Consider the following 26,748-nt stretch of genomic DNA (forward strand, 5'->3'; position numbering starts at 1 on the left):
CGGTTGCTCAAAGAAAACGCTATGTCACTGCTACAGAGGAGGATGCCAAGGTAGTAACTTACTGTCAGGAGTTCTTTCTGGAAGGACTTCCTCTCTTTGCTCTCGGCATTGTTGCAGTCTTCCTTCAGCCTCTCCAACACTGATGCAACCCTCTCTGGTTCGCTGTCCAGCTCAGCGCGGCAAAAATGCGTTAAGGGTAGGTTGACATATCCAAGTGCATCTGCGAATGCTCGCCAGTTGCCAATGTTCTCCATCAATATAGTTCTTACAGAGGCGTAAATATATGTGAGGAACTTGCAGGGCTTCAGTATCTGCTCAAGTAACAATGAGGTTGTGAGGTCGGGCCCAGTGAAGTAAATTGGCTTAACTTTGCCGACCACTAGCACATTCTTACAATGAACAAGTCCCATTCTGCCCTGATAATATCCAATGTACCATTCTTTTGTCCACAACTGGCCCTTCAGCTTGATCTTCTCCTCACTTAACAGAGCTACAAAATCTCCTTTCCTATATTCAAGCAAGTACTGATTTTTTGTTTGTCGTATGACAGTTTTGATTAACTTTCCAAACTTCAGGTTGTTTATTCTCCTGTCCTGAAAAACAGGATACTTAGTGGCAATGGCAAGAGGAGACAAGACAATCTTACCAACTTCCTTCTTCTTCAGGAATCGCCGTTGCGCTGATGTCTTTGGGCCTGCTTTGGGTGGCGGTGTTGGTGTCTGGACACAAAACTGGGCCAGTATACAATCTTGGTCATCTTTGACCTGGATTCTTAGGGTGAAATCCGACACATCGTCTGCGCGTGATGCAATGACATAGACAAGCCTGCTGACTTTGCCTAGCTTAACTTGGAATCCTCGAACTACCCTGGCCTGCTCACTAGCCTTTACCTCATAATTGGCCATGTTGGAATAAACTCCTACACGAAGGTCCTGCGGTCGGGACAGGATAAACTGGTGTTTGCCCCAGAGCTGGAGAGCAACTGGTGGTGCAGACTGGGCCTGCTTGCCAACCTCACTCACCAACAGTGTCTTTGGCGCACAATCATGGCCGAACATAGCCACCACTGTTTTGAAGGATGGATGGATGTGTTTGGGACCATACACTCCCAAAGTTATCTTCTTAACCACATGCTCCCAAACTGTGGAATTTGGAGATAAGGATTGAGCCTGAGCCACGACACACACGTACATACATGGCTCAAGGTTATCCAGGCACACCTGGACTGTGTCTCCATACATGTATGCCTGAGGAACAGGAGTGTAAGGTCCCTCTTTACAATCACTTCGTACACACAAGACTTCAGTAGTCTGCCTGCTCTCCATTTTTACCACAACAGACACTTTCATCTCCAGGGTAACAGTGGTTTTGGTTTCCATGTTGCTGAGTTTAATCTCCACCACAGGGCTGACAGTGGTACAGCGGTCACTGTTGAGCTCTAGCGGTGGGTCTAGCAGAGCTTTAATTGAGATCTGCTGTGTATCCCCAGGGGCGACATGGCCCTCTGGTACATGGATGCTGATGCTGGTTTCCGGAAGCTGGACAGCTCCGCCTGAGCTGTCTAGTCGACATACGATGTTAGTCTCCACCGGCTGCGTTTGGCCCCAGCCTGGGTTCTGGCCAAGGGAATCCAAATCATGGCAGGACCTGGCCAACTTGCGGTGTGTAAGCCATGCAGTCCGGAAATCCTCCCTGCTCTGAAACTGCTCTGGTGCTGGTGCTTTAAGGCCTCCAAAGAAACTAGCAGAGGCCTGAGGAGCATCGGACTGTGCCTGCAGGATGGATAACTCCGACAGACTGTAGGAACGTTTGCTTCTAAAAAACGGGTTGTCTCTGCGCATAACCTGACCGACCCCCACAGGACTTACAGGGTTCAAACTGATAACACCGCTGCCAAAACCATTAATGTCAACAGTGCTGCTGGTGGACTTGGGCAACGATGGAGTGACGGTATCAAACAGAAGAAGATCAACTGATTTTTCATTACTGTTTTGATCAAGTGAGCTCTGGGGACCCCCGTTTAGAAAGGGATTTGTAGAGGTATGGTTAGTTGCAAAAGGATTTCCATTTTGGAAGGTGGTTGGTTTAAGAATCACTCCTGCCCACTCGCCTAGAAGGTCCATTTCTTTGGCTGCCTCCTCATTGCAGTCTCCCACAGTGTCAATCATCCCACTGTCGCTGAAGGACGAGTCTCTGTAGTTAATGGGCTCCACATATGCTGCAGGAATGTAACCCATCTCTTTGTTATTGTGGGCATACCACCACTCTCCTCCTGACGAGTCCAGAACATAGAGGCGATCTCCTTTAGAGAACTTCAGGGTGGTGAAGCTAGACGGGCAGTAGTCCTTAATGGCAACAACCTCCCTGGCAGTGCCAAAGGAGGCAGTTGTGTCCAGTCGTAAGGCACTGGGAGAAGGCACTGGAAAAAAAAAAAAAAATAAAACATGAAAGTGTGATATTTTTGTGGTGAAATACATCATTATGTATATAAGGCAAGTGCTAGTCATCAACTTTTCAGTGTTTCTATAGAGAAGTAGGGTTAACTTCTAAAATTCTAGAAATAGGGCTTTAACAAATTTTTATTTATTACAAATTATTTCAAGAACTAAATATTTTTTGTCTACATATGCAGAACCTGGGCCATTTATATTCAGCTATGGAGTGTCACTAACAGATGTGCAGACATGGAAGGAAAGCTCTCTCACTATTTCATGCCCCTATTTTGTTTTTTTTTGTTGTTGTTGTTTTCTTTGGGGGGGGGTTTGGTTCCTGTGTATCTTACCTACACTTAACAACAATATGTATGGCAGAATGATGGCTCAATGCGGAATGAGTTAGAATGTTCTTTGTGGAGTTGTTTACACAGGATTTTACAGAGAGCTCTACAATTATCAAAGATAGTACCTATAATCCCCATAAACACAACTACAAAACAGAGTCTGCATCTAAAGAAGTTCACTGCTGAGTCTGGGGTTTATTTAAACTTTATTCCTAGTTTTAACAATACTGAAAAATTTACCCTAAAAAGCACTTAAAAGTAGTATTTATCAAAGTTTATCTCTGAAAAATTGTAATCAGCTTATTTAAAGTAAAGTACTTCAAACCTGAGAGAAAAACAGAAAAAAAGAAATAAATGACTCTTGTGTCATTAATTTCAATACGCTTTTCAGGCCTGCTGACCTTTGACATCGGTGAGACTGGCTTCTGACACTCCTTCGGTGAGATCGATGAGCGTTCCCTCTGATTTGCAGCGAGGCAGGGAAGCGTTGTTGTTCGTCGTGGCTCTGATTCGATGGGCAGCCATGTTTGGACCAGTGACTGCACACCCGGCGGTGTTTTCGAGCTACTCTAGCGTCCTCTGAGCTAACGGGGAGATCAGATGTCAACAGCCTCCCATGATCACTGTAAGACAGAGAATATATTGAGTCAGCAGTTATTAATTATTATTTAGAATATACCAATGCGTCCTCTCAAAGTAAGATTTTTAATCTTTTAATCTGAATGTTTTTGGTTTTCTGTCTTCTTTAAGACAAACTAAACACCAGTGTGTATAGCTATAGTGGATGTTCAAAATTATTTGGATGATTAAAGTCTCCTAAACTCTTTGATGCTCCTTCAGGAGTTCAGGATATTCATGTACAGATTCAGCCCAGAAAATAAACATCAGTAGAATACAAAATTAAGCACACGCATGAGTTTTGGCTGCCTGGGCGATGATAGCAATTAATCTTCATAAATGTTATCTTATTTATTCAGACTAACCTTCTCCTTAGTGATAAGACTATTTCTGTAATAATTAACATACTCGAAAGAAAAAAGAGATTATCTTGTTTTTGAGCTTCTAAAATCTAAAACGCAGAAGGGTTATATTCAGGGGACAAGTCAGCTGCCAGATATGATCAAGTTAAAACACAAAATATTCCCTCATCTTTGGTCAACAGAAGGCAAACTCACACTGCTGTCCACTCTTAGCTGTTGGATTCAAATTAACTAAAAGACATAAATATAACACAGGATCAGTGTTTCCTCCAAAGTGATTACTATCACACTGATAAAGGTTAAGATTAGTAGTCTGTATTTTTTCCTTCTATTAATAAATCCTCCAAAAATACCAAAACAAATAAATGTTAGTTTCTCAGCCCCAGGCTGTCTGGTTCCTGCTGAAGACACAAATCTTTAAAAAATTGTTACAAATATAGTTTCATCTTAAAACTGAAACTATTCTGTAAACAGCATTTCTATACAGGTGGAAACAACAGAAACTGATTCATTCACCTTTGATGCTCCAGCTTGTCTGTGGTGCTTCAAAAAAAAAAAGACGTTTTAAGAGCTCAGTTGCTGTAGTAACTGTGTGTCTGTCTGTGAAGCAGTTTATACTTTCACACAGGAAAATGTGAACGATACAACATAGCTTGTGTTCAACATCCTTTAGTGCAATACCAAATATTGAATGAAATGTCTCTTGATATAGTTTTAGGATAGAATAATTGGACTTTTATTTTCTCTTTGTGAGTTACACGTGGCACATATTTCCACACATTGTAATATTTCTTGTTTTTTGTAGATGCATCATGCGACGTTTAGTATAACTTTCTGTCTGCTCTTGCAGTCCTTGCCAGGAATCAGACTAGACTTTAAACCCACTGCAGTCAATATAAACACAAGGCTTAAAGAACAGGAGCGTGAAGAAATGCAAACAGCAGATATGGGTCAGTGGAACATAGCAGTTTGAGAGACACCAGGCATTTCACTGTAATCCATAATTTATAACACAGTCAGCTCAAAGATGGCATAAAGCGCAAGGAGGAAGAGGCCGAGGAAGACTTGCAGCTGTACTGCACTATACAAGCAAACATCCAGTCTTTCACTGGGCTGTAGCTCAGGAGTTTTAGCAGGTCATCTACTAATCTGAAGGTTAGTGGTTCAATCCATGGCTGCTCCTGTCTGTATGCCAAAGAATCCTGATACTGAACTTGCTCTGATGTGTTCATCTGCGTGACAATGTTAAATAGAAAGCACTTAGGTGTAGCTTGTGTAAAGTGCTTCGATTGCTCAAGTACAAAAGCACCATATATGAACCATTTCAGTATTCTGGCTTCAGCTAACTTTGGCAGATGTCAGACACACTTTGTCTATCATTAACATCAATACGATGTTAATATTCACCTTCATAAAATCTGGTAAAGCCAATTTCCTGTTCTCTGCTTTGTTAACAGTTATCTTAGTTTGAACTATTTTGATTGATCTACTGAATTAAATCAGAATTTCTAATGGAAAACAAATACAGTTTATGGAAACCTATACAATGTGCAATGAAAAAGGTGACTGAGGGTATTTCATCACATAACAGCAAGAGATCCTCTTAGACAGCTGCATGCAACCCTGGTGTGCTTCTAACTCACACACGTACACCAAACATTAGATCAAAAACACTGCAGCCAAAGTTTTACAGGCTTCTTTGAATCTTATGTGCACCACGTGTGTAACTGCTTAATTAAACTGGGACTCTAAAGTTTGAGCGCTCCAGTTTAAATTTGTTCAATCAGGACATGTATGTTCTTTGTTTCACATCACACTCATTGAAGCATTTAAAGATTCAAGTTCAGTTCATTCTGTTGCTTCACATAAAACATAGATATACAGACTGTTTCAGACACAAAGGGGATAGGAAGAGGTTCAAACAAACAGATGTTCTGCTTTAGGTTCTGCTTTTAAAGTTTGATTTTAGCTCCAAAACAAGAAGTCACAGCTTTACAGCTTCCCACTGTCAGCTGTTGACATTTAGAACATCAGGGGAAATTACTGTCTTATGCTTTGGAAACCATTAACAGCCCATTCACTGAAGCAAAATTATTAATTTGGTATATAAAAGCTGCAGCATCAGCTACTTTATAGTATCCCCATAAAACCACATGCAGGGTTTCTGAGTCCTAACAGGCTCAACAAATACCAGCTTATGATTAATCTCTATCCTGCTGGGAGACAAAGATTCACTTTATAGCTGTAGCAATGCATAAAGGTGTGCGTGATTAACCTTCATTACTCTCTAGCACATTAAGTATGGTTTTGTTTTGTGCTATAACCCTTAAAACTGTATCTGTGTGCCATGTTCTCAGTATTAGCACAGGCTGGGCAATGGAATCTAAGGCACATTAGCAACAAAGGCCATTATCACTACTGTCATAAATATTACTTTATTGTCTTTAGTTTAAACACTGACACGTTCTTGTGGGGCTACTGTTTAGTTAGTGTTTTCAACAAGATAAATTACTTGTCAAAGAATATGGCCAGTTTGCTGTGGGAAGGTTGTACATGGAAATTATGTGCATATAGAGCTGCAAATACAGGTAAGCATATCTACTGACTGTAAGTTAATTTAGGATAGATTTTTTAACTTTTCTTTTTTTTAACTAGAATTTTTAGCCTCTTTTAGTTGTCTGGCCCACAAATGTTATATTCTTTGTTAGCTTGGGCCTCATTTACAATGGTTGGAAACTCCCTAGCAGTCTCTGGAAAAAATGTGCATTCTCCAACCAGTTGGTGAGTGGTTGCTAGAAGCTGTTGGTCATCGCTGAGTCACAATCAGAATTAAAATGCTGCACCAAAACCCTCCCTGAGATTGTTTAAGTCACTAGCAGACTGCATGGAAGATATTGACTTGTTTGCAAACACTCGCTACATACCTAACCTAAGTGAAACTCGAAAAAGTGTGACACATACTAGAAACAGAGACACTTCACTGGTGCAGCAGATACATTTTAAATGTGCAACTTTTAATGAAAGGTCTCTGTTCAAACCAGTATTAAGGTCAAGCATATAATAGATACATCAGTCCACTGTGCCTATTTATAACACAGTCACGCATGCAGAAGCTGAGTAAGCTCAGTAACAGCAGAGGGAAATATTTCTTTCAAACCAAAATGAAAATTATCAAGGGAAAGCGCTTAAACAGACATTATTAACACATTTACATATAAATACATATTAGCCGCCTAGCTTAATCGTTACTAGCATAGAAGGATTGTACTTCATACTATCTTTGGTCGCTAGGAGCTTCTTGGCTTTAAATATATGATCTCCCCTGCTGGTACTGCAGCTTATACATGCATGTTCACTTCATGATTCAGAGAGGCACAGCACGAAATGGAGTGTTTGGAGATATCTTCCATCTAAAGAAATGGCCTCCAACTAAAGATTATTTTGGTAGTTGACTAATCTGCCAATTTTTCTTCAATTAGTCAATTAGTCAACGATCATTTCAATAACTCTCATCCTGCGGGCAAACCTCCTGTTCTAGGCTCCAGTGCCTCACATGTTCAGGTCTGCCCACCTGTGAATATCACCCTGTTGTCTCGTCTCACAGCAAATTAAAGTAATGACTTAGGAAACATATGAATGTGAAAATAATCAAATGTGTTTTTAACAATACTCAATAGGATCATCAGAAAAAAAAATATTAACTACTATATACTAATACATTTACGTGGTAATAGTATATGACGTGTCGCCAGTAAAATTTCACGTCGACTAATTTTCATAGTCAACATCATCGATATTGGCAACGAACTGCTGCAGCCCTACTGGTGACCACTTCACCAAGTGACAGCAAGCAACATCCCACAAACATTTACCGAGGAATACACATTTTTCACTAATGAATGGTAGTTACTGGGGGATTGACTAGTTTCTAGTGCTGTGTGACTGGAACTTAACAACTGATTTCACGGCAACTGCCAGCAAGCAGTTGAGGAATACTTACGACCCTACCAGGTACACGCCAGCCAGTCTCTAGAATTGTGTGAATGGAGCCTTACGCAGGTCTAGCACATTCATTTTTGGCCTCTGCTGGCCAGAATTTTTTAAAAGACATTTTTCAGGTGAACTGCCAGTAGACCAGCTAAACACTTCAGTATTTTCTCTGGTATTGGAGGTAACCAAATGAAGTGAGTATCAGATTCCCATTCATGAGCATTTTTGCCACCAGTAAAGGTGATATAATATTGCTATCATAATTCACTTCTGCTGCCCACAAGTGGCCAAAATAACAGCTCTGAGGCAATTTTAATTAAGATGATTACTCATGTACATTACACCAATATTAAAGCTGTAGCACTGGTTGTAATTGTATCGGCTATAAGAATGCCTCTTATGACTTTACACAAGACTACATGCTCATGTGCCAAAATATAGTCCATGTCTGAGTTTTTTGCTGGATGAAGCGAGTGGGTCCCTTGGGTCATCTGCACGAGCCGTTTTTAGGTTTTCCAACGTTCAGGCCAAAATCCTCTGGTGGGGCACATTTTTGCTTGGCAGCTCTGAGCTGCTGAAACAGCCTGATGTGGCTCTGAGAGGAGTAGAGTGTAGTGACAGCTTTATACATATTTTAAATCCACTCTTTTAGTACAGCTTCATGTTTTTGACCATTAATTTGATTTTTTTTTTTAACTTGTGTCCCCATTTATTGTTTTATCTGATGTCTTATTGGATTTCCAGCCATCCTTAAAGCTCCTTTCTGAATATAAACCACTGCACAAACAGGTTCATGAAGAAAAAAATTAGCTTTAATCCAAAAATATCACTATAATCCTCATTAGTCCAGCCCTAAAGACAGTTTTCTCACTATTAACTCAAAACCAATGTTAGTATGCTCTGCTCAATGGCATATTGTCTGGATCTCATCTGAAATGAGTGGGAAGACCTGGGTGAGGTGAGGTCAGATGTAAACTTTGGGTGGTCTGCAGCAGCAGCTATCCAAACCTCAGCCGGACCACCCTGCACTGTTTAACACTGTAAAACAATGGTGGGCGAGGTCCTTCTGGCATGTATATCTGAGAAAGCGCAACAAGAAGACTCTATTCATGCAAATCACAACATGCTGCCTGGTAATAAGGCGCTTGGAGAGGCCATAATGAGGCTCAGACAGCTTCTTTGCTAACAACATGTCAAAAACTCTCCCTCCAGACTTTTTCTAATAACATTTCTGCAAAGTGTAACTGCTTTAACTGACTTCCATAACAGTTTCACACAATTTCATGTTTCTCATTGGGAGGATTGTGTCAAAAAGGAAAGCTGTGGCTGGTATTCTCCTCTAAGCCACAGTAGAACAAACACAGATGAATGCAGAACAAGTGACCAGAGAACACACAGTAACAGTCTTTTATTTTCATCGATTGTGAAGAATTTTATGTAAAGACCTAAAGCCTGACTGTGGAGGCAGTTCAGCTAAATAAGGCTCTCTGAAAAGAGTAATGCACACAAACCAAGTGTGTGGACAGAAACACTTGAGCAAATAAAGACTTGATGAAGATGTACAGTATATGAGCAGAAAGCTGCATGAGTGCAAGCTAATAGAGTTAGTAGATCCGAAATAGGAAAAAGTGGGAGACAGTTTCCAAGAAAATATCAAGAGTATCTGGATCCAGGGACTAATTCATGCTTAGAGTGGAGGTTATTTCCAGCCTTGGTGGGGGTATACAGTCTCAGGCTGTTCTTGACTTTCAACAAATTTGGCAGCTTTGTTCATCTAATTGACATTTAAAAATACATTTTCTATTATTGTCTAAAGTTACAGCAAGTATTACATCATCTATGAAATACATGTGAGAATATTCAGTTTTCAATGTATTTTCTAATTTCTGGAACCTTTTTTAACTTTCATTTACCTGAAAAGTTTAAACTCCTGACATGAACTTCAGATTGTGTCCTGGGACAAGACAGACAGCATTAACTTACCATGTTTTTAAAGGTGAAAGAAACCGGAGCTCCCTGAGAAAAAACATGCTAAAAACCCATACTCCACACACAGAAGGACCCTGCAAGGGTTTAAAAAAACTCTAGCTTTTTGGAATTTAAGAAATTGTGATTGCACAGACCAAATGACCAAAAGAAAGGTTTATCAGGAATACAATGAAACTTTAGTAGCAACTCCAGTTTGGAGTTGAAGAACCTCCTTCATTCTGCTAGAACACTTAAGATAGGTCATTGGGGGATCTTCCAGTATGACAATGACCCAAAATATATTTCTGAGCTACCATATGAAGCTACCATAAAAATAAGAGACTATTCGTTTCTTTGAAAGTGAGCAGACTTACAAACTCAGCAAGGGATCAACTAATTATTTCCCCCAGTGTAAATGTCCAAAAAGAGACTTCTTGTCGCCTTTAACTACTGTTTAGCTTCTAGCTTTAAAATGTACATCCTTAAAATACATCTTTACAGAGCAACAAGCAATAAACTCTAAATTATTTACACATCCCATTTAACAGGTTCAAAATCGTCCAATAAACTCTGGTGTAGTGGACTGTACTGCAGGCAGCGAGGAGAGATAATTTGGTCATATCTTTTGTTTTGCTGTCTTTCTCTGCGTACTTGTTTAATGGTACTGATCCACTGTCAGCCCAGTTAAAGCCCAGCCGCCCTCAGGCTGTCTGCTGCTCTGTCTTTTAAACTGTCTGCAGAAGGAGGGCTAAGAGGAGGAGAAGGGGGAGTGGGAGAAGGAAGTGTTAACTGCGTTGCAGCGTGAGACGATTTCTTCCGATGCAAACCAAGGCCATGAATATAGAATAATAATCACATCCGTCATTCTCCAACCTCTGCTCTCATTTCCTGTCAGGGCAGTGAGGTGGTCAATTTAGGCAGGCAGCAGGAACGGCAGATAGTTGACCCTGCTGAGGCGCCTTAAGCCGATTTCCACACTTCAGTTCACTGCAGCGGCCGTGGGAGAACATCTCAGCTTGAAGAAAAAGTCAAGTCACTCAGCCTTTCCTTCACGGTCCCTGCAGAGGAAGTGCTCTGCAAAGCTGTCAACCGTGCCACTCCTTTTATTCAGCCGTTCACTTCCTGTAGGGTGGATGTCCCTCAGGAAAATGCTGGTGCCAAATGGTTTTTATTACAGATTCACAGGGAAATCACAAAGAGCCTTTGAACAGCTTATAAGGCACAGTGGGCATCTTCATTATAGATAAAACCCACAGTTTAGAAATAATGTGCTCTCCCTGTGACTCTTAGTTATGAAATGTTTTGTTTTTCCCAGACTCTCTAACTTTAATGTCCATATGACATTGTAGCATACAGAAATGTTATTAAACCTATAAAAAAAAAAAAAACACAACAACTTTTTTAGTGTCAGCATCCATTTCCTGCACAGCAGTTGGGGTGGAGTTATCATATGCTGTTAAGCAAGCGTCTGTACTGCAACATAAACTAATTTCAATCCTGTACAGTTTGCCTTTATAAATGACCATGCCAGTATGCTAATTATGCATGTGTAATTTTAAATTAGTTTCCTAGATTAGTAGAGCTGTCAGAAATGACAAAGAAATGCAGCAAGTGTTAATGATAACAGACGAATCAACCACTGGATAAGAGGACAGGTACATTAACTAATATCAACTCCAACACTGCCTGTTTTACTTGGAAACATATAAGTTGGTTCCAAAGGCACCTTCACGTTCACTAGCAACAACATATCTGCTTCAAAACCATGACAACAAGTGCGTGAGTGACTTTATGAGTGGACTCAACCTTAAGTAGGCTGATGTTTGTTAATTAGCACTAAATGTTAAGCAGAACCAAGGCTAAAGAGACAGGGCTGATTATTGCTTTGATGTTTACTGTCACAAAATATGAATATTTCAGAACGTCTGGGTGCACATATTTACAAGTACCACTGGTAACAGGATCTTCTGTGTTGGGTTTTAAAATCCCAACACCAGCCTGTGCACGGTGAGCTAATTAAACACGACTTCGCCTTGGGCACAAAGCCTGCTAATAAATTAAACTTATGACAGATTGTGATTTTACATTAATGACACGTTTATTTTATTTTTCAAGTACAAAACCGTAGGAAATTATTTTTCTGGCCCCACGTTTTTGGGTGGATTTGAACAGTTACCAATCAATTCATATTACAGATGAAATGTCCCATTGGACTGGTGAAATGTCTGTATTGTGTACTACTCTGTGACTCTTTAATTCCAGCTTCATAAAACAAATCAAATCCGGTTTTGCTGTTACTAACAGTGAGATTGGATTTAGCATTTTGAATATACTTGGATCACAGATTGTGGCTTGAAACAGACCCTGCCTTCCTGCTTGCTCATTATTTTTTTTCCTTTTATGCTGTTACTTTAAAAAGGAGAGTACACCATTTGTAAAGAACAGGACTGCAGTGGATAGCCACTAATGATGCTTTGGGCTATAAAACCACCTACTGTACAAGGTTAAAGATGTTTTCCTCACAGCAATAAAAGGAGCCCGATGACCAAATGACAGGCCTCATATTGACCGTCAGCGTAGCCTGGGCCTCTGCTGTGATTTTAAGGGCGACTGCTCCTTAGCAGGAAGTGGCTGAGGAGGAAATGCCTTTGTGATGAGAGGCGGCCAGATCTCTGCTTACTCTCCCTGCCTGTTGCATTTCCTTCAAAGAGCCGCCTTCAATACATTGATAGCATCTGCTCACTTGCAATCATAGATCCTCAGGACACACCAACAAAGAAGATGGCAGAAAAAAGGGCATCATATTATGGTTTTCCTAACACAAAGCTTTTTCTTATTTCGAAATGTTAACAAAACATTCTTGTATAAGTTACTTTCTGACTAAAGACGGACTGAACAGAAACAACAGTGACTCCACCATTGCGTCACATTTAAACCCACTAACACGCACAGCCATCTGAGTGTGTCTCCAGCAAGGGAGGATGAGGCAGCTGACGAGCGCTGGCTGTTAAACAAGCTCTCAGACCTTGAATTAACTTGTGAATTCATGAGATAATGAGAGAAACCCAGCTGCTGTGTTTGCAGGCAGCAGCCCTGCGAGAGATGCAAGAACACAAACACTCTCATACTGAGTCAACACTGCCGAGGCCTTGAGTGTGCGGAAACAAAGTTCCGGTATTTCATGTCCCGCAGCGAGGCAGAGCTCTGGCGCAGGGTATACACAACTGTCAGGGAGACCTGTTTCTGTGCATTTGGAGAGTCATGCTTCGCTGTCACAACTACACCTTAAAAATATTCAAACTAGGTACTGGAAAACAATTGCAAAAAAAAAAAGGGGGGGGGGGGGCTGAAAAGCGATAAATATAGTGGAGGACATGGGATGCTCTGGTATGGAGTTAACACCAGTGTTTGCCACCATGGGACATCATACACACACAACAATAAAAAGCAGAGAGTCAAACAACAACTCAACCCTAATTTGTGGCGATTGCATTGGTTGTGTCTCAAGATACTCATGACATCACTATAGCCCATTTATGCTGGCATTTGAAGGCATCCATGACTCATCGAAACAGGAGGCAAAGAAATCGCTGAGTTTGTTTCTCTGAGATTTTCTCCAGAAAAGTCTCCAGAAAAGTGAGCATACAAAACCAGAACCAGTGGGAGATGCTCATTAATCCCAAGACAAAAGAAAGGGCATCTTGGTTCCAGCTGAAATAAACACTGTGTAGCTCTCAATCAACACAGAAGCTAAGAAGCGTTGTCCATTGAGTCGAATGTTGAATGGTGAGTGGTTAAAAACATTTCTTTAACAGAAAAGGGAAAAAAATAATAATAATAATAATACTTTATTGATCCCCATGGGGAAATTACTCTCTCTGCATTTAACCCATTAACTCAGTTAAGCAGTGGGCAGCCACTAATCAGGCACCCGGGGAGCAGTGTGTAGGGACGGTACCTTGCTCAGGGGTACCTCAGAGTAGGGCTGGGCTATATCATACCGTTCACGGTAATACCGGAGTAATTTGGGGCAATGAAAGGAAAATGAAATATCGCAATAGAATATGGGTAAAATGCGCATGCGCAGTGCCTTTGTTTACATAAGCACATGGCGGCAAATCAGAATGAGAAGGGCGAAAGCGGATCGTTGAATGAAACGGATGAACCAGAATTGGTTTGTAAAAATGCTGCAACTTCAGTGGTGTGGAACTGGTTTAGCTTTCGTCCGTCAGATACACAACAAAGCACAATTTTTGGTAGAGCGCCCCTTATAATCCCGTGTGCCTTATATATGAATTCTGGTTGTGTTTACTGACCTCGAAACGATTTTATGTGGAACACGGCGCTCGAAAATCTGTCCAATGTTTTAGTACAACTTTGCTAAGCTACGAAGCCACACCGCTTGATGGATTGTCGGAGCATTACAGCTATCGTAGGCAGGAGCCTCGTGGAGTGATACGTACTGTGCTTCAACATAATATTAACGTATTGTGTGTGTATAACCTTTTTTTAAGTTTTGTAGATATTACACATGGTTATGCTGAGGATATGTCGGCCAGTTTCCACTGGAAATGCCTTTTGGTTAAACTGTCAGCAAAGAATTTACACTGTTACATTTTTATATAACTTTAATGCACATAAAAAAACAGCTTCTTGTTTAAGTGAAAATACATTGATGGGTTTTTTTGCACTAATAAAGTTGTGGAGTTGTAAAGTATTTTGTCTAGTGTCAATTATATCGTCAGTTATATCATTGTCGCAAATTTTCAAATGTATATCGTAATAAATATTTTTGGTCATATTGCCCTGCTCTACCTCAGAGTAGCCATTCAGTGGATTCGGACCCCCGACCTTCCCATCATGGGGCCACCATGCTACCTACTGAGCTATCCCTGCCCAAAAAAAAAAAAAGAGGAACGCTTCACAAATTTGCGTGTCATCCTTGCGCAGGGACCATGCTAATCTTCTCTGTATCGTACGAATAAGGACACGTGCTACAGAAGTAACATGTGTCCTTATTTTTTGTCCTTATTTTTAACACAGTTTTACTCAAGTACAGTTCTTTGTAGATATGTTATAATTTCCATACTCTCTGAAGAAGAGAAAAAAGAAAAAGAAAAATATGTGCGACATTGTTCACAAGTGGCAATAGATAGTAGCCACAAGGTGATAAAATGTCCAGGCAACCAACCATCAACAATTAAAACAGGATTAAATTCACTCTGAATGAAAACAAATGCAGTTGTCAAATGAATGAAAGAGTAATGCTAAATAGAAAATAGAAACAAGTAAAAAAAGGACAGTTGTTACAAAAACTTTTTTCTCTAATGATTGGCGACCTGTGCAATTAACATTTTACACCTCAATGACAGGCAAAAGTTGCTGACATGGGAAGGCCCAAAGCAAGAGAAAACATCTAGATAGGTGTGGACACCTAGGACAGATGTTTGTTCATGTACAACTTTTTAGTCCATTATGTGTCACCGTTGCATTGGTACCTTTCAGTATAGTAGTAAAAAAGTAAATGACTGTTACGTTTCGGTGTTGTCAGTGTTTTGTTTTTGCGTGACTGTCATGTGTTTCCTGTTTTACTTTGAAGGTCTGTTGTTATCTTAGAGTGTTCAGTTTACGTTTCCTTGTCTCGTCAGGTCTAATTTGCCCCAGCTGTGTTTCCCTCCTGTGGTCCATTCCCTGATTGCTCCTTCTATGTATTTAAGCCCTGTGTGTCAGTTGGTCATGGTTGTGATCTCCCCCGTGTTGTAAATAGTTTGGTGTTTTGTTGTAAATAAATAGTCTGTTGTAAATAGCTGTGAATGGGTTTGTTAATATTTTCGTTTGAGACACCTTCGTTTTGGGATTTTGGTGGAGAGCTTTAGTTTTTTTCTCGTGTGTTTTTTTTCTTATTTTTATTTTCATACGTTGCACGCCGGTTGCCTAGGCCGGGGTGTAACAATGACCACTAGAATTTACATCACACCAAGAAATCTGCTTAAAGATACAGTAATAACACTAGTGTAAGCAGTGCTCTGTGCTATTGAAATTAGGACAAAGTGCTGCTATATAGGTAGGGATGGGTTCTGACATAAACAGTAGTAACCAGACCGAAAAGCAGCGTACATTTCGGTGCTTTATTTTGGTGCTTTTTTTTTTCCTGAGATGTCGTACACTTTGGATTCTAGCCAATCATTTTACCTTTCCAAAGATAGTAGGCGGGCCCAGGTACGTACGTTCTTTTAGAGCAGAGCTACAGATTAAAAATGCCCAAGGCGAAGTGGTCAAAAGTCTGGCTGTACTTCACAGCAAAAGATGCCAACTCAGCAGCCTGCAACAAGTGCTTTAAGCTGATACTGTGCAAAGGAGGTAACACCTCGAATCTGATGAAACACCTGGCAACGCATAGCGTTTTTAAAAAAGCTGAGAAATGCACCGTATTTGATAGCTTGCTGCAAGACCTCACACCGAGCACATCTACTGCGGGTGTGGTGCCTGTTATCGGACCCGGAGTTAGCAACATCCCCCAAGAACCCGAAGAGGAGAGTCCTGGCCCCTAGCCCTGCCAGTGTAGCAGAAATGATGACGGATGATGATGGCAGCAGCAGCCGTTCTTCTTTGGGTGAGTAGCTTAATGTCGTCCGTGTGTAATTTACGTTGAGTAGGCTAACCACGTTATTACATTAATGCATGTAAGGTGAACTAGCAAACATCATCATAGCTACATGCGGCTGTCTTCTTGTTTGATGGCAGATACTCCCTTCACTCTGGCCAAAAAGGCTAAAACGACCAAAGGAAAAGTGGAAAACAGCTAAATATGAGAGGTTTGTGTTTATTCCATTGTTTAAGCACTGCTTCCAGCCAGGAGTGATACCTTATATGCCCTATAGCTACAGAAAAGGCTAACATTGTTATCTTTTTACAAAAAAACAGCTGAACATGAGAGGTTTTTGGACAAAGTTTGTGTTTTCCATTCTTTAAGCACCGGTTCGAGCACCATTTCAAAAGTACCGGCTTCGCTCCGGTAATGGATAAAGCCTAAATGATACCCATTCCTATATATAGGGCTGTGCGATATGACCAAAATCTAATATCCCGATATAAGACATTTCCCCACAACGATATATATCACAAAAATTTCACATTTTCGGTAAATTCTGTGAATCTCAGGCAACTCAACTTGCGTGAAGTGTTTTAAGCTGGGCGTTGTGTACCTAGAGTCGAGTGTTACATAAGTTGAAATGGCCGCAAATTTCTTTGTGAGTATTTATTACATGCCGTGCTGTGGGGAAAAGCCTGTTCTAAGGTTTATTTTTTAGCACCTGACGGCTCTTTTTAGCGTCTCATCCGTAAACACTCTGCATACTATTTCACGTGATTCCGTTTATTTTGAAAAATCTCAACAGGCTCTTCAGCTTTATTGTGAAAGGTTTATGTGGAAAATAAACAAGTGGACGGTGGAGCCACACGATGGTTTTATCGTCGCTGCTGCTAACAACAATGCATAAAAACATGTGTGAATGTGTGAAAGCTGCATCATATGGCTTGTCAGTCCGTAGTGTGGTTATATAAAATAAGAGAAAGAGAGAACTTTAAGGAATTCTACAGTGACCATCAAAACGATGAAAAAATATTGCCAGAAACAGTTTATTTTACAACACCACGAAACAAACGATAGCATAATATGAAGTAATAAGACTTTTTTCATATCGTCATCCAATATATATTGTTGTATCGAACAGCCGTACTGCTATCTATAGCAATAGTTATACAAAAAAATTAATGTATGCTGAAAAGGAGAAAAAGGAAAGCATGAGCAACAAGGAAAAAGAAGGGGTGAAGTTAAAGCATTGAAAAGAGGAAATAAGTTATGTTCCATTGCAGTAATGTTCATTAGCAGATACTGCACAAGCCAAGAGTAAACAGTCTGCTTTTGTTTTATTCATTATTCAAAGGCATCAGACACCACAGAGGAAAAACCATGATAATTCTGGCTCCTGATGTGAAAATTGCTGGTATCTAATTTGCCTACGGATTTTCAGGTGGAGCAGAAATGGAAACGGAAATGGAAATACCTGACATTCACTTGTTTTAGTTTAAATTTGTATACGCAATTCCTGGAACCAGGAAGATGACCAAATTACTAGTAAATAAATAGCTGTCAATGGATTTCCTGTTAACCAACGGCTTAATGATCTAATCAGCACTCAGACTTTAGAACCATCCCTGGTTCAGACTTCTCATCTTGCCGATGCTCCACCACTCCACCAGGTTGAAAGAAATTCAGCCTGGTAGTTTTCTTTCAATCTTGCTGATTAACAGACAAACTGCAGTAAAGCGTTTGTCTGGAAACAGTTTTAGCTATCACCTAAAAACCAAAGAAGGAATCTGCTCAACTCATTGAGCCTGCACTGAGTTAGGTGTCTCATACCGTCATTACTCTTGTTTTATGAACTCTATTTGTTATTTCTGTTTTTTGACTAACAGAACTCTCCAAGCCAGAACTCCTGATTGCCTGATTGTGCTGGCTCACAGACTTTCCTTAGAGTACTGCGATGATGACCAGGGGCAATAAACCGTGCATGTTTGAATATTTTGACTCCAAACTCCTCTGTCTCTGGCAGTCCCGGGTGCATTCTCTTAAGCACATATTTACGGATAAAGATTAGTTGTAGATACCAGTTCAGTTTTCTTCTGACACCACGAAAGTATTCTGTGTGATGTGTCACTGCTGCAGCAGATGCCTTTATCATCCAGTCTTTCACTTCACTATATAAACACACCAAGGTGGAATGGAGCTGCAGGAAAGAAAAGTATGGAGGAATGCGAGGAATGCCAAGCTTCAAATGAAATCATGCACTATTCTAGTGAAGGAGGAGGGAGAAAAAGAGGAAAATGTATTCTTCTGACGACAAAGACGAGGTTAGAGATCACGCTTTAACTGTCACTCTCTGCCTTTACCAGCAAATTCACTGGGCTGTTTTCAGTGTTACCAGTCTTGTCACGATCCTGAATACAATGGCAGCACACACACAGACACAAACCCATATACCCTAGCCCCAACACACACCCCCACACACACACACTTCATTCCCTTTTGCTTTCTTTAACAAGTCCACAGACTGAAGCCAATGATATGTAAGCTGTGAAGCTTGAATCTATATTACACATCCTAAAAATCACACTGATGGACACGTCAAACAGTCCTTCAGTCCACCATGATCGTTTATTAGTTTGGTCATGTTTCCCACTCACAGTATTAATTGATGAACTGAACAGATCGATCACAATACTAGCAGGCTGCGACAGTTACATTCTACACTGTAGGTTGTGTTGTAGGGTTTCATAGGGGGTTGTGGTTATGATGGAGCTAAAGTGTAGATTTCCCACTTATTCCATGGTCCCTGGAGAGGTGATACTTTAAGAATTTCAGCTAGAAAACAATGACAAGGAAACTTGCTATTTTCTAACTCTGTTAACTGGCCAGACTGTGTAAAACAGCAGGCTAAGGTAATACAATTACTAATGTTATGGATGTAGCTTAAAAATAGTTGTAAAAGTGCATGTTAAATAAAAAGTGCTGCTTAGCTGTAGCAGGGTCCACTTGTAAACTGCAAAATGGGTGGCTATTAGAATTTCCTTTAACTAAAAAGGAATTCAACCAAAATATTGCAAATACTGTATGGAAATTTCTATTTTTTTTACAGTATTTGTACTATAAATACAAACAGTATAAATACTAAATGTATATATGGTCATTTGATATTAAAAGATACAGTGGGGCAAAAAAGTATTTAGTCAGCCACCGATTGTGCAAGTTCCCCCACTTAAAATGATGACAGAGGTCAGTAATTTGCACCAGAGGTACACTTCAACTGTGAGAGACAGAATGTGAAAAAAAAATCCATGAATTCACATGGTAGGATTTGTAAAGAATTTATTCGTAAATCAGGGTGGAAAATAAGTATTTGGTCACCTCAAACAAGGAAAATCTCTGGCTCTCACAGACCTGTAACGTCTTCTGTAAGAAGCTTTTCTGTCCCCCACTCGTTACCTGTATGAATGGCACCTGTTTGAACTCATCATCTGTATAAAAGACACCTGTCCACAGCCTCAAACAGTCAGACTCCAAACTCCGCCATGGAGCTTTTTTGCTGTATATATATGTGTAAATACAATATATACACATACAAATGAAAACAATATGTGGTCATGATGAGGGACAGTGGCGTGCCCTCATTATGAGGCGTTTCTGACCATCTAGCCCACCTCACGTGTCCCTGCAGGTCTGCAAGTGTATATCGGGAAGAAAAGAGGACATACCAGGGAAGCTCTGCCATAGGGCCATAGGTCTCTGGTCACTAAATCGCTGCTAGTCAATTCTTGTGTGAAGTCCCATTAAGCCAACAGCAAATGTTTATTGTGAAAAACATTTGTTCATGTTATCTCCTACAAAAAAGAACAGTTTCCAAAACTTTTACAGTCTTAATAACCACTCAGGAAGGCTAGAAAATCAACAAGCCACACAGAGTTTGTCACTCTAATGAGGCCCAATTAGCATCTCATCAGACAAAGTACTGTGTAATCTAAACAGATTTACAGGGTGTTTTAGATCTCTGTACACTCGCCATGTACCTCACATGTTGTTGAATTCCTGTCAGAAATGTCACACTCCTCTCAGAACTAACACAAATGTCTGACCATCAGACACTGCCATCCTTGGAGTCACCTCTAATGTGCTGCAGTTCTGAATACCAAACAATATTGCAGGGACACTGATGTTCACACAGACTGTCATACAGCACGGTTTAAAAACCTTGAAGAAAATCAATCTGATAAACACTGTGTTTCCTTCTTGATAACAGGTGGCGATGACTCTCGTGCAGCAGTGGAACACTCACTCTAAGCGCCAGCTGATGCTGAGCGTGAAAAGAGGGGAGGTAGTTAGGAAAAGACCGAGCTCCAGTATGACTCACCCCTGATATAAAGGCTGGCTTCAATCCCTGACAAGTAAAGCTGATGATGGTGGCCCTGTGCTGCTGGGTGGGGGATGGAGGTGAGGACCAGCTGCCTGTCTGATGGCAACAGCAGCAGTGCCCATGCTGTCATAACTCATGCTGTAATCAGCTGGAACTGAGCTAGAGCGACACCAGGACACGCACGTTCACCCCTGGAGGGGAGAGGGAAGGAGGGGAGGGGTGGGGGTGACGCTTATCTGGAATCACATGTATTCATTCACACAATGAAGTCCGTACAAGTCCAGCTGAAACACAAGACCGGGCCTCCCAGTGACAGAAAGATGAAGTAAGTTTTGCTCCGGGTGAAATGTCCAGAACAAACAAAACGACATTGAGCCACGTCAACCTCAGTCACGCACCACAAATCAAATTTACACTGCAATCAGCCATATGACTGTTGGTGTATCTGCAGTGTGGCTCACAGAAATGTCTGAGACAAGGAAGGGTAGCCTGGAATGAAATAATAACACACGTGGTATGGTCGCTTCGGATTCAGAAGCTGCTGTAGAGGATGCTGTTTACTTAGTTTTGCGTAAGCCGCACACTTCAAATACATTACAGAAATATTTAGTTTTTCAGTAATGTCCTTTTTAATTCATAGATTTGTTTTCCACCTCTCAAACTTCTGGTAATATTCTAAATGTCTCTTTTTATACTTAAATATTGTGCATGCATATCTTATTTCTCTGTGTAACAGACCTCCACTATCATCCAAAAACTATTAAAAATACATTAGTGAGCCATAATGTTGCACTGGGTGACAAGTTCATTAATTACGATAAACACACACACACACACAGAGTAGTTATTCTGACTTAATCACACATACCCCATCGTGTTGTCACAAAGATGCATTAATCCCTCACTCAAAATAGTCCCCAGTAAAATGGTAGATATTCTCATCAAAGCAACAAAGATCATTTGGCTTTATATATTTATAAAGGTTTTATATTGTGCTCTGAGAAATGTGTATAAGGGGAAAGTGGTATGCTTGGAGTGGAAAGTTACAGACAGGGCAGTGTAGTCAGTGACTATTTAAAGATGGACTGATACGCTGTTGGATTCTGTGCTTTCATTGTACTTGTTAACTATGGAGAAAAAAAAAAGAAAACTTCAAACATTGTAGCAGTCTGAATAATTCAATTCAATTTTATTTATATAGCACCAAATCACAACAACAGCTGCCTCAAAGCACTTTATTTTGTAACATAAAGAGCCTACAATAATACAGAGAAACCCATAACAATGAAACAATCCACTGTGAGCAACCACTTTGGCGACCGTGGGGAAGAAAAAAACCCTTTTAGCAGGAAGAAACCTCCAGCAGATCCCAGTTCAGGGAGGGGCACCCATCTGCCCCAATGAACACTGTCTCGTAAACTAACAGCAGTCCTAAAAAAAGTTCATATTTTTGGGCAATTTTTGTTTTAATGCAATATGTAATGCACTTGTAAATAGGGCTGCCACAAATGATTATTTTGATTGTTGACTAGTCACCGATTACTTTTGCGATTAGTCGACTAATCAGATCATGCATCCATTGGACGTAAAACGTACAGCTTATTGCACCAGCAGCATCTGCTCTTATATAACTATCATTAGCTTACAGCTTTAAGTGTTTAAGGTATGTGCTAACTAAAAGTAAAGACAAGATGATAGTTTATTAAATTTTAATGAAATTTGCAGATTGTTTCGGTTTAATAAACTCCTTGCTATCTAAAATATAACAGGACACCGGAGTATATTCTCGAGCATCTCACACTTCTGATAATCAGTTGTCTGCTTGACGTTTATTCAGCTGTGTAAAAACTATAACTTGTAACCTTACTTGTAAATAAACTTACCCTCTTCCCTTCCTTACACAGAGAACATTACAGCAGGAGACAGGAGGCAACTGGCTTTAAAATCCATGTACCAGCAGCTCACAGATTAACCAAATATGTAAAAAAGAAAACAAGCTTTCGTAACAGAGCTATTCTGCGGACTTCTTTTAATCTGTTGATCTTTTCATGCTCTATTTTTATATCAACTTATCAGCAGGTATGACGCTCAAAGCAATAGAGATGTGAATGAAATTTGACTATATTTTCATGATGTCAACAGATGACAAGGAAATCACACTCAGAGTAAAACACTATTTGCGCTTTGAGACGTGACGTACAAGTGATTACAAAAGAACATTAGAAAGACTGCTCTGAAGTGTTATTTAAATCCAAAGTGGGCGTTAATTCATTTGTAGCGATTTTTCAACCCAGTAAAAGAATCATCTGATTTCATTTGAAACATGACTCACTGACAAAAAAAAACAGCCTTCCTATTGACAAAAAGGGAAAAGCACTAAAGATGCAAAAAAAAAAAAGAGAGTGATTCTACAAAGTGGCATTTGTTAAGAACGTCAAGGAGCCACCACCAGTACACCACACAGACAAAGTGACTCTGGAAATGTAAATAGCTGATCGGACTCTCAGCACAGAGAAGTAAATAGCACACTGTGCCACATCAACCCATTACACACCAGGTGTGCTTAAATAATCAGCTCAGAGAGCTCAATATTTACACACTCAGTGCATTTATATATGTACACATCACACACCATGCCACCTTATATGCTCTCATATACTGTGTATACACGGAGAAAATGACAAAAACAAAAATAATTCTCTACAGAGACTTTTGGGATGCATATTTGCCAAAGTTTAATTATTTTATTAACTATTAAAGTATGAGCTAGTAAACTGTAGTTGCTTATTTTTTAGCGCTGAATCTATTTTTCATGTAATTGTCTAAGCTGTCAGAAACAGATCTCTTATTTTTGTGACAATTAAGTCTGTTCAGCTGTCTTGAGTGAGTGATGATCAGTCTTTCACTAATACTATACAGATTCGAGATCAGAAAAAGCTAGCATGCTGTTTTTGTTGGCATATTAAATTATCTCAAGATTCTTTACATATTTCTCAAGATTAAGATTAGGCTACTTTTACCTGGGGTGGTAAGGGCTGGGTTCCAGATAACAAATGCCCCAATGTAGCAAAGAGATCATAAAATATGTGTAAAGTTAGCAATTATTCTACCAGTTATGATCACAAAGTCACCTGTGATGCTAAATAACTTAAGCTAACCTTGGACTCCCCGAGAAGCATTTTATTCGAACTGCATTTTTGAAAGAACAAGATGACTCCCAAACAGCTTCGAAGTGATGCTCAACAAGTGTTGACACATTTTATTTAAGATGATCGGAAATAATGGTGACCACAAAAAATGAGGTTACGCTAGTCAGGGCTGAGGTCCATCATAGAGACGCATAGAGAACTAAAACAACCACAGCCCATGGCCCGGCTGGCAATTAAAAAGGCACTTTCATATTGTTTTTACTTTTAATACCCAGAAACTACACCCATCCTTTATACTGTACATATATGAATGAACTCCAGTTATTTTCTGTTTTGTTATTACTGCTGTAATACTTCAGTCAAACTGTTTTTACTTGTGTAGGATCCACTGCAGGATGGACTTGCATTACTGTATAAATAAAGTACTTTATGAAACACACAAGTGGGGAATTCAGCACTATGTTATCTAAATTCTGTTGGAATTCAGATAACATAACTCTGCTTTTCACCTAATGTTTTTGTGGGTTGTTCATTTTTGTTCCATTGGACATCAGACTGAGATTTGCACAGGACATATTTTGCCTGTATGTGTCCTAGAACCTACTGGCTTCACTAGATGCAGATAACAAAAGGGTGACAACATTGAGCAAGTATCTAGAAACTGCCATAGCTTTAAAACCTGTACAAATGCTACAAAAGAGCATTGAAAATATTAGATAAAAAACCTTTTTCATATCACCATTGTCAAATTTTAGAAAAATACAAGTTTTTAAATTTTACTAATTTCAAATTATTTAAATCTGCCTGTCTAATATACAAAGTTATACATGGTCTGGCGCCTCCACCAATGAGTGATTTTATTAAACAAAAGTCTAGCAGTGTTGCCGGGTCTCGACTGACTCGAGCCACTGTTAGAGGTGATTGTGAACTGGCATTCAGGCGGACCACCTTTTCACAGAATGCTCTGTCATATCAGGGAGTGAGCTTCTGGAATAGTCTTCCACTGTCAGTGAGGGAAAGTACAAGTCTACCCATCTTTAAGAGTCACTTAAAAGGGCGGCTGAGGGACACACAAACATGTAATCATGTTTAATAATCATGTTTTATATTGGAAGGGAAAAAGAGTTAGTGTATTACAAAAAGGGAAACAACTGTTAGTGCAATGGGTGAACGCAATATCACGATGGTCAGGGCATGTACAATACTGGGGTTTGTGCAATATAATTGATGTTTCCGTTATTGTTATCTATACTGTCCTATGCGTCCACTCTCCTTGTCATTGTTTGTTCTAGTATAATGTGATCACTGGTTTTGTCCTTGTCACATGACCTGTAAATAGTGTCTCTGTATGTTTTTACTAACTTGTGTTTAACACCAACCTGCCAGAGGGTCTGCAGATGGAAATTAGCCCAAGGCTATAATGTGGCATATTTACATTTGTTAAAATGTTCATTAATATGTATTGCCCCTCTTTCTAAAAATTAAATAAATAAATAAAATGAATCCTACTGGTGATGAGCTTTTCTTAAACGCAGCATTTTTACATTTTATACAACAAAATTATACAAACAAAAGAGTTTCTAATGACCCATGGGAGCTCTAGAGTGGGGCTAGTGCTAGGACTGCATTACAGTCAAATGTTTTCTGTAGTGATGGGGTGGATTTTTCTCCCCTTGGGCCAGTGAAAATTAAGGGGGCCAGTAAAGCTCTGATCTACTGGTCCAGGTGGTGAGTAGGTGGAGGAATGATACATGGGGCACGTAGGGCCCTGGAGGTCAGGGACGCCAATGCAGGAGCAAGGCTGATGACCCAGTGTGCATTGTGTGAAAGCTCTGACCCAGAAAACTGCAACTTGTAGTTATTGTGAGGATGATGATTGTGGTGGAGGTGCTGGTGTCAAATCTTCAGTCGCAATCAGTGTTGTGGTTAATGTGTTGTCATGGAAACCAGTGTGACCCCCTCACCACCACCACCACCCACAGTACACGCACCCACAGCCCTATTTGAGCTAGGAACTAAACATTAGCATACAGTGAGACTATCAGGTTGTAACACTGCTACAGCTCACTATCCGACAGTTATTACAGCTTACCGAGGCTTTAGCTGTGTTTCAGACGGATTTACACTTGAAGACGAGTCACACATGACTTTTAGCAGCGCAAACGAGGCAAAAGAACCGCTACATGAACGGCGGAAAGACCCGTTACTGTAGTTATTAGGCAGGTATGATAGAGTTGCACTCACAGATAGGAAACAGCGAGACGGGGAGAACAAGCCAAATAAAGCCGTGTAACTGTTTAAGTGAGAACATTTTGGAATTAAAACCCAGCTAGAAAGTGCCGTTTTCTCCCCTAACAGCCCAAATGTAAGCACCACTCTCCACGCTGAGGTTCATAAAAAAAAAAAGAAGAAAAAGTTGCTGCTTTTAAACTGCCGCCCTCAGGTAGAGCATAATTGTCTCTTAAAAACCATTTCTAACTGACGCGGAGGCAAACGAAGACGAAAGAAAGATGGAAGCTTACCTGGCAGGGGAGTATTAATATTGTTTTGTCCCATGAAGAAAAGCGGTTAGAAAAGCCGAGCAGGCGCCCTTTCCGTCGAGCTCTCCCGGTGGCAGCGCTGGATGTGTATGTGCGGTTACACCGAGGACTCCTGGAGGAAAGCAGCCGAGCTCCGGCTGATGTCACCCGGACAGGGAGGGGCCTCACCGGGAGACATTTCCATAAGGACATGATGTCACGATGTTGCTGCTTTAAATGACTCTTCTAGAGCAGCAAGAAGCAACAATGACATCTACAGCCACATTCAGCATTCAGTGTTAGAGTCAATAAACGGCTAAGCCCAAGTGCTTTTTTAACTGTTGTTAAAAAACTGTTGTGACTGTTGTTGTGTCACTTTATGCTTTTATCTTC

General features: G+C 40.3%; 1 protein-coding gene and 1 non-coding gene across 3 annotated transcripts in view; both read right to left on the reverse strand.

The window, feature by feature from the left end:
- Positions 1 to 26,499, reverse strand: part of LOC147311127 (SH3 domain-binding protein 4) — a 49,360-nt gene extending 22,861 nt beyond the window's left edge. For both annotated transcript variants that reach the window (XM_086266770.1, XM_086266772.1), the window contains exons 1-3: positions 26,359 to 26,499; positions 3,181 to 3,402; positions 63 to 2,419 (exon numbers count right to left, since the gene is read on the reverse strand). In XM_086266770.1, coding sequence (XP_086122896.1) covers positions 63 to 2,419; positions 3,181 to 3,304 — 2,481 coding nt within the window. In that variant the 5' untranslated portion in view covers positions 3,305 to 3,402; positions 26,359 to 26,499. The remainder of the gene's footprint in view (positions 1 to 62; positions 2,420 to 3,180; positions 3,403 to 26,358) is intronic.
- Positions 14,623 to 14,724, reverse strand: LOC147311128 (U6 spliceosomal RNA). The gene has a single exon (XR_015125557.1). It is a non-coding gene; the product is annotated as a U6 spliceosomal RNA (small nuclear RNA).
- Positions 26,500 to 26,748: the final 249 nt, after the last annotated feature.

Source organism: Aulonocara sp. 'chitande type north' Nkhata Bay, linkage group LG16, assembly GCF_057382095.1.
Source record: "Aulonocara sp. 'chitande type north' Nkhata Bay isolate Kocher_YH1m ecotype deep benthic linkage group LG16, A_spYH_male_GT1.1, whole genome shotgun sequence".
NCBI lineage: Eukaryota > Metazoa > Chordata > Actinopteri > Cichliformes > Cichlidae > Aulonocara > Aulonocara sp. 'chitande type north' Nkhata Bay.